This window comes from Microplitis demolitor, chromosome 5 (assembly GCF_026212275.2).
Source record: "Microplitis demolitor isolate Queensland-Clemson2020A chromosome 5, iyMicDemo2.1a, whole genome shotgun sequence".
Taxonomy (NCBI): domain Eukaryota; kingdom Metazoa; phylum Arthropoda; class Insecta; order Hymenoptera; family Braconidae; genus Microplitis; species Microplitis demolitor.
Window position 1 is genome coordinate 766,800 of NC_068549.1, and position 6,964 is coordinate 773,763.

The following is a 6,964-nucleotide window of genomic DNA, read 5'->3' on the forward strand; positions in this document are numbered from 1 at the left end:
ATGTACAAGTTGTTAGTTTATTTTTTTTTATAAATTTTTTTATTTTCACCGGAAAAGTACGAAAATTTTTTGAAATTGGAAGTTCAATTTTTTTTTCATACCAACAACTTTTACTCAGATCTTTTACCGAAATAGAATAATCCCGGGCATTTTCCAACTTTTTTTGAGAAATTTCCACAATTTCCTGATAGACTACTGATTTTTTTTACTGAAATAGAATAATCGCGGGCATTTTCCAAATTTTTTCAGGAATTTCCACAATTTCCCAAAAGACTACTGATTTTTTTACCGAATTAGGATAATCGCGGGCATTTTCCAACTTTTTTTGAGAAATTTCCACAATTTCCCGATAGACTACTAAGTTTTTCACTGAATTAGAATAATCACGGGCATTTTCCAAATTTTTATCAGGGATTTCCATACTTTACTGATAGACTACTGATTTTTTTTACCGAATTAGAGTAATCGCGGGTATTTTCCAACTTTTTTCGAGGAATTTCCGTAAATTACCAATAGGTTTCATGAAAAATTTCCGGGAATTTCCAACAATTTACTAATTTTTTTTCCAAAGTAGAATAATCATGGGTATTTTCCACGAAGTAGACCAGTTAATCTACTAAAAAACTTATTTTCAAAATGAATCTTATCTCCAGCTCTCTTAACATATCTCCAACTTAGAAATAACATTTAAAATAACAGTTGAAACCTTAAAGATAAACACACAGTTACCTTAACCTTTGTTTTAAAAAGTAAAATTTATAAATAGTCCGTATCGTGTCAAGCTCATATAAATTATTTAAGTTACGTGTTAAAGTTTTAATCTCACTTAATGATACTGCACATAAGAACCGAGTTATTTTATTATCTGAGCTCCCGAAGGTTTCATTGGCTGCCCTGTAGTGCGAACAAATGAGAAATGGTCTCAGAAGTGCTGATTAAAAATATAAATCTGGTCTCCTCTTGAGATTAACCGAAGTTAAAAAAATAAAACCAAGTTAATTAGGGTTTGACAACTGGAAAAAAAATTTTCACCGAATTAGTGACTAAAGAAAATAGAGAGTAGAATTTTCATTTAAACGTGACGCTGCTCGCTCATTTACTCTTATTTTCTCGAGTGCGGTGCCAATTAAAAGCGACTCTCGGTTAATTATGTCACCTGAAAGGATGCGCTCTGTTTTGTCCTCTCGACCATGCGAATTAACGACCCAAAGTATATCCATATAGAGATATATATATATATATATATATGTGTGTGAATGACATGTGGGAGGAGAAATAGATGTAGGCAGAGGAGAATAAAACATATGTCGAATGGTCATGGGCAGTATATAAACACATGTGGACATGCGGCTCTAAAGCAAACTCGCTCGCTTTGTTCAGTAAACAATTGATCAAAATAGTTCTTGAATATCCAGACAACAAATTCCATACCGGGTTAATCATATTATTCCACTGATACCTTCATCAATATATCATGCACTTGATTGATAACTCGGCTCTGATAATTATTATTATTATTATCATTACAACTCCTAGTTTGGTATCAGGTTTGTTTTGAAATTTTCAGATAATTTGAATCTGTAGTTCCATTGTTTACATTTATTTGTTTAGGAATAGATTTTGAAAAATATATAAGCTGTGACTTAATTTTTTTATGTGATTTTAAAATAAATGGCGGAATTTTTTCGAAAAATCGAAGGAACTTTAGTCAACTTATGGAAATGCTAACTTTGGGGTTTAACTTGGCAACAAGTTACATTAATAAGTTGTCGCTAACTTCCGTTAGCTTGGCTGTCAGGAAAAGTTCTTATCACCTTATCAAGGGCAAATAAAACGATACTATGAACTTTTATAGTGGAAGCCAATAAATGAAATTTAATAAAAATACTCAATAATTTAATTTTTTGTTTAATTTGACTCCTACTAATTGCAAATGGCAATGCTATTAATTTCATTATTTGCGCGGTAAATTTAAATATTTAAAAATAAATTATAAGAAATTCGAGACAAATTAAAAATCATGTCAAAATAAAATGGCGGCAGAATATGATAGAAAAATATTTAAAAAATAAAAAAAAACACTTGAGTGTTTGAACAAACCTTGGTGGAAAAATAATGTGCAGAAGGGTGTCCTAATACACTTGGAGATTTGATTTAAATTGCTCCAAGTGTATTGCAGCTAAAAAAACGTCACTTAACTGCTATTTCCCCACCAGACGATGCCAGATGAGTTTGCTCAGGAACTAGGAAGATATCAGCATCAGCCATCAGCAACACTTTGCACTAGCACTGAACACTCAACACTTAACTACACCACAGACACTTTGCACAATTTAAATTTTACAATCACTGCACAATTTAATTAAACAATAACTTTTATGGATAATTACACGACGCTACCGCAATACTGTTTCTATTCAAACGCAAAGAAGGATCTAGACTACTACTGCCACTGTCTATGATACTGACTGCCGCTATTGGACCGTCAGTTGGCACTAAGCAATCAATTTCGCGATTCTCTCGCCCCCTACTCTAGCAAAATGAAGGTTGAATACAGTGACACGCAGCAGCGCCATCTTGGCGCGAAATTTCAAAATTGAAATTTAATAATTTTATTAAAATTTATTTGTGACAATAATTATATTAATAAGAATAAAAAGTATACTTGAAATTTTTTATTTTCATCAATAATTTAGGAATTATTATTATTACTTGCGCGGTAAATTTAAATATTCGAACAATAACTTATTAGTCCAGGTGTTTTTTTTACCGATGTTTTTTTAAAATTAGTGACACAGAGCCATCTTCTGGTTGACGTTGGTACTTTAGAACCAGGGTCTAACCTTCAAGTAAAAACATCAAACACACGTGTCTCGATCTAAACAGAATCAACATGTCCAATTTGAACTTAGTGTTTAATAATTAAAATAATAGTGTAAATATAAAAATAAACAATAATGTCAAGTGAACCCACGGATCTGGTCCACAAGAGCCATCGCGAGCACAAATCTGGTCGGAAAGCAGAAAAAAAGAAGCTCAAGAAAGAAAAAAAATCGAATGATGTCACCGAGCGACCCAAGAACCCCAAAGCGTTCACCTTCAACTCGGCGATCGGTGCTGAGAGACGCTTTCGTCGGAAGCAGGACCTGGACACCAAGAAGACCCACATTCCGCTGGTGGACAGAACTCCTCTCGAGCCCCCTCCGATTCTCGTCGCCGTGGTCGGGCCTCCTAAAGTCGGTAAGTCTCTGCTGATACAATGTCTCATTAAAAATTACACCCGGCAGCCGCTGAGCAACATCCAGGGTCCAGTGACCGTCGTCTCCGGGAAGAAACGTCGCATCACTTTCATGGAGTGCAACAATGACATCAACAGCATGATTGACATCGCGAAAGTAGCCGACCTCGTTTTGCTGCTCATCGACGCCTCCTTTGGATTCGAAATGGAGATCTTCGAGTTCCTGAACATCTGCCAGGTCCACGGGATGCCCAGAATTATGGGTGTCCTCACTCACCTGGATTTGTTCAGCAACAATCGCCAGCTGAGGAAAGCCAAGAAGACTTTGAAGCAGCGATTCTGGACCGAAGTCTACGCCGGCGCTAAATTATTTTATTTATCCGGACAAGTTCACAACGAGTATCTACGTAACGAAGTTAAAAATCTTGGTCGGTTCATTTCCGTGATGAAGTTCCGACCATTGACCTGGCGCTCAAGTCATCCTTACTTGATCGCAGATCGAATTGAAGACATCACTCCTGCTGAGAGCATCAGACAGAACAAAAAAGTTGACAGAACTGTTTGCTTCTACGGGTTCATGAGAGGAGTCCCGCTCATAAAAGAGTCCTCGGTCCATATACCTGGTGCGGGCGACATGAGGATCAAGGATGTCAGCTTTCTACCGGACCCTTGTCCTCTGCCGGAGCAAATCAAAAAGCGCGCACTGATTGAAAAAGAGCGACTCATCTACGCGCCTTTTTCGGGGGTCGGCGGGATAGTTTACGACAAGGATGCGGTCTATGTTGAACTCGGGGGCAGTCACTCGCACAAGGAAGAAGACGATGGGTTGCTCAGTGGACTGATTGATACCGCGGGCACCCTGGATGAGAAGCTGGAGAAGAGTGAGCTGAAGTTGTTCAGTGAAACCCGGGGTATTATGTCCAAGGAAGTCGATGATGTCTTTGCTAAGGGCCAGGAAAATGTTTTTGATAATGGGAGAATTAGGAGGAAAGTTATTTTTAATGATGATCATGATGATCAAGATAATGATGATGATGAAGATGAAGACTCTGGTGATGAAATTAATGAAGATAAAAAAGCTGGAAGTCATTTAAATAAAATCAATGAAGATGATGACGACGATGATGATCATGAAGATGATGATAATGATGATGAAGATAAAAATTCTTTAAAGAAAAAAAATAATCAAGAAGATGATAATGATGACGATGATGATAATGATGATGATGATGATGATGATGATGATGATGATGATGGAGATGAAAAATCAATTGATAAAAATTCTGTAAAGAGGAAAAATATTCAAGTAGATGATGATGATGATGATGAAGAAAAAATACAAAATTCAGGTAAGAAAAAAATTTTATAAAAATTAAATAATTACAATAATAATAAAGTAATGATTTTTAAAATTTTCCAGATAAAATTGAAGAAAAAAAATTGACGAATAAAAAAATAAAAATTGATGAAGATGATTTAGAAGAAGAATTAGCAGAACTCAGAGCACAAAATAATAATGGGGATAAAAAAAATAGTGGTGAAGAAAATACTTCAGTTTATAAAGAACTGATAAATAATCCTGCGCGAGAAGTTAAAAATAAAATTGCGGAAACATTGAAGAGCTTGGAGGAAAATAAATCTGGAGAAAGTGATGATGAGGAGGAGGAAGAAAGTTTTGATGAGCTGAGTGATAATGATTTGAATGGGTCGATTGAAGAGATGGAGGTTGAGGAGGCGGGGAGTTGGACACGAACGGCGGAGAAGGCGCGGGAGGAATTTTTAAATAGACAGCAAAGCAATGTCAATCTTATGAAAATTGTTTATTCAGTAGAGCAGAAGAAGGATAATGATGCTGATGACGATGAAGGTGAAGAGCTCGGGGGAATATTCCGGGTGGTGACGGAGAAGCAAAAAAAGAAGCTCGAAGAGCGCGAGTTGAAGAACCAGGAGGACACTGTCTACTTCAGCGGGGAGCAGCCAAGGGATTGGTTGAGCGAAGACAACAAGTTGCTGATCGTCAACAGGTTCGTCACTGGCAAGTGGAAGGAGTCAGAGGACGCCGCTGAGCTTCTGAAGCTCAACAACTTGCCGGAGGACGATGACGAGGAAGTCTATGGGGACTTTGAGGATCTGGAGACTGGAGAAAAGATCCAGGGTAAGCCTCAAGGAGATTCTGCGCCCAGAGAAATGGACTCAGCGGAAGTGGAAGACCGACAGAAACTGATTGAGAAGAAGCGGAAGCTCAAACAGCAGTTCGACGCCGAATACGACAACGCCGAGAACAAAAGTTTCTACGACGAATTGAAGCAGGAGGTGGAGAAACAGGCCCAGCTCAATAAGTCCGAGTTCGAGGACCTGGACGACGAGATGCGAGTTCAGTTGGAGGGATTCCGACCTGGCATGTATGTCAGAGTTGAGATCGAGTCGGTGCCTTGCGAGCTGATCACCAATCTGGACCCCACGTATCCTCTGATTCTCGGAGGTCTGCTTCACGGTGAAGAGAACATCGGGTTCGTCCAGACCAAGCTGAAGAAGCACCGGTGGTACTCGAAGATCCTCAAAACCCGAGATCCAGTTATTCTGTCCGTTGGTTGGAGAAGGTTCCAAACTCTTCCGATTTATTCAAAGCTCGAGGACAACATGAGACATCGCATGCTCAAGTACACACCGGAGCACGTCGCCTGCATGGGACACTTCTGGGGACCGATAACTCCTCAAGGTACCGGAGTTCTTGCTGTCCAAGATGTCGCCACCAGAATTCCAGGTTAATATTTTTCAAATTTATTTCTTTTTTAATTAACGATTAATGTTTTAATAATTTTTTTTTGAATCACAGGCTTCAGAATAGCAGCAACTGGATCCATTGTCGAGTTGGACAAGAGCACGCGGGTTGTAAAAAAGTTGAAATTGACTGGAGAGCCAAGAAAAATATTTAAAAAGACAGCATTCATCCAGGGGATGTTCAATTCGAGTCTAGAAGTCGCAAGATTCGAAGGAGCAAAAGTTAAAACAGTCTCCGGTATCCGGGGGCAGATTAAGAAGGCAGTTTCCGACCCACCGGGTTGTTTCCGTGCGACCTTCGAGGACAAGATCCAGCTGAGCGACATCGTCTTCTGCCGGACCTGGTTCAAAGTCGACGTCCCCAAATTCTACAATCCCGTGACCTCGCTTCTGCTGCCTCCGAGCGAAAAGAACCAGTGGCGCGGAATGAAGACTACGGGACAGCTCAAGCGGGAGAATAACATCCAGGCCCAGCCGGAAGAAGTTAAGGATTCGCTCTACACTCCGATCCAACGGGAGAAGAAGGTCTTCAAGCCGCTAGTCGTCCCTAAGAATCTACAGAAGGCGCTTCCTTATCGCGATAAACCAAAACTCCAGCCGCTGGCTATCAACCACAAGCCCCAGTACTCGGAGCGACGTGTCGCCGTCGTCAGGAGCAAGGACGAGGAGAATAGAATAGACATGATCAAGAGGATACGAACTCTTTACAAACATAAGCAAGAGAAAGACAAAGAGGAGACCAAGAAGCGAATGTCCGAATATCAAAAACGTGTGGAGGCCGAGCAGATGCGGAAGCTCAAGAAGCAGCGGGAGTTGAAGAAAGAAATCCACAGGACTCTCAGTAAAATGGACGCTAAGGACAAAAAGAAAAGAGGAAATTAATTATTATTTTTTAGCATAAGAAAATTGTTAAATTTTTTAAAATAAAAATTAATTAAAAATTTA

General features: G+C 39.1%; 1 protein-coding gene across 1 annotated transcript; it reads left to right on the top strand.

Moving 5' to 3' along the window:
* The first annotated feature begins 2,833 nt into the window (after window positions 1–2,833).
* LOC103569202 (ribosome biogenesis protein BMS1 homolog) lies at window positions 2,834–6,964 on the top strand. Its single transcript, XM_008546379.3, has 3 exons — window positions 2,834–4,587; window positions 4,659–6,002; window positions 6,075–6,964. The coding sequence occupies exons 1-3, from the start codon at window positions 2,958–2,960 to the stop codon at window positions 6,899–6,901; spliced, it is 3,801 nt and encodes a 1,266-aa protein (XP_008544601.1). The 5' UTR covers window positions 2,834–2,957; the 3' UTR covers window positions 6,902–6,964.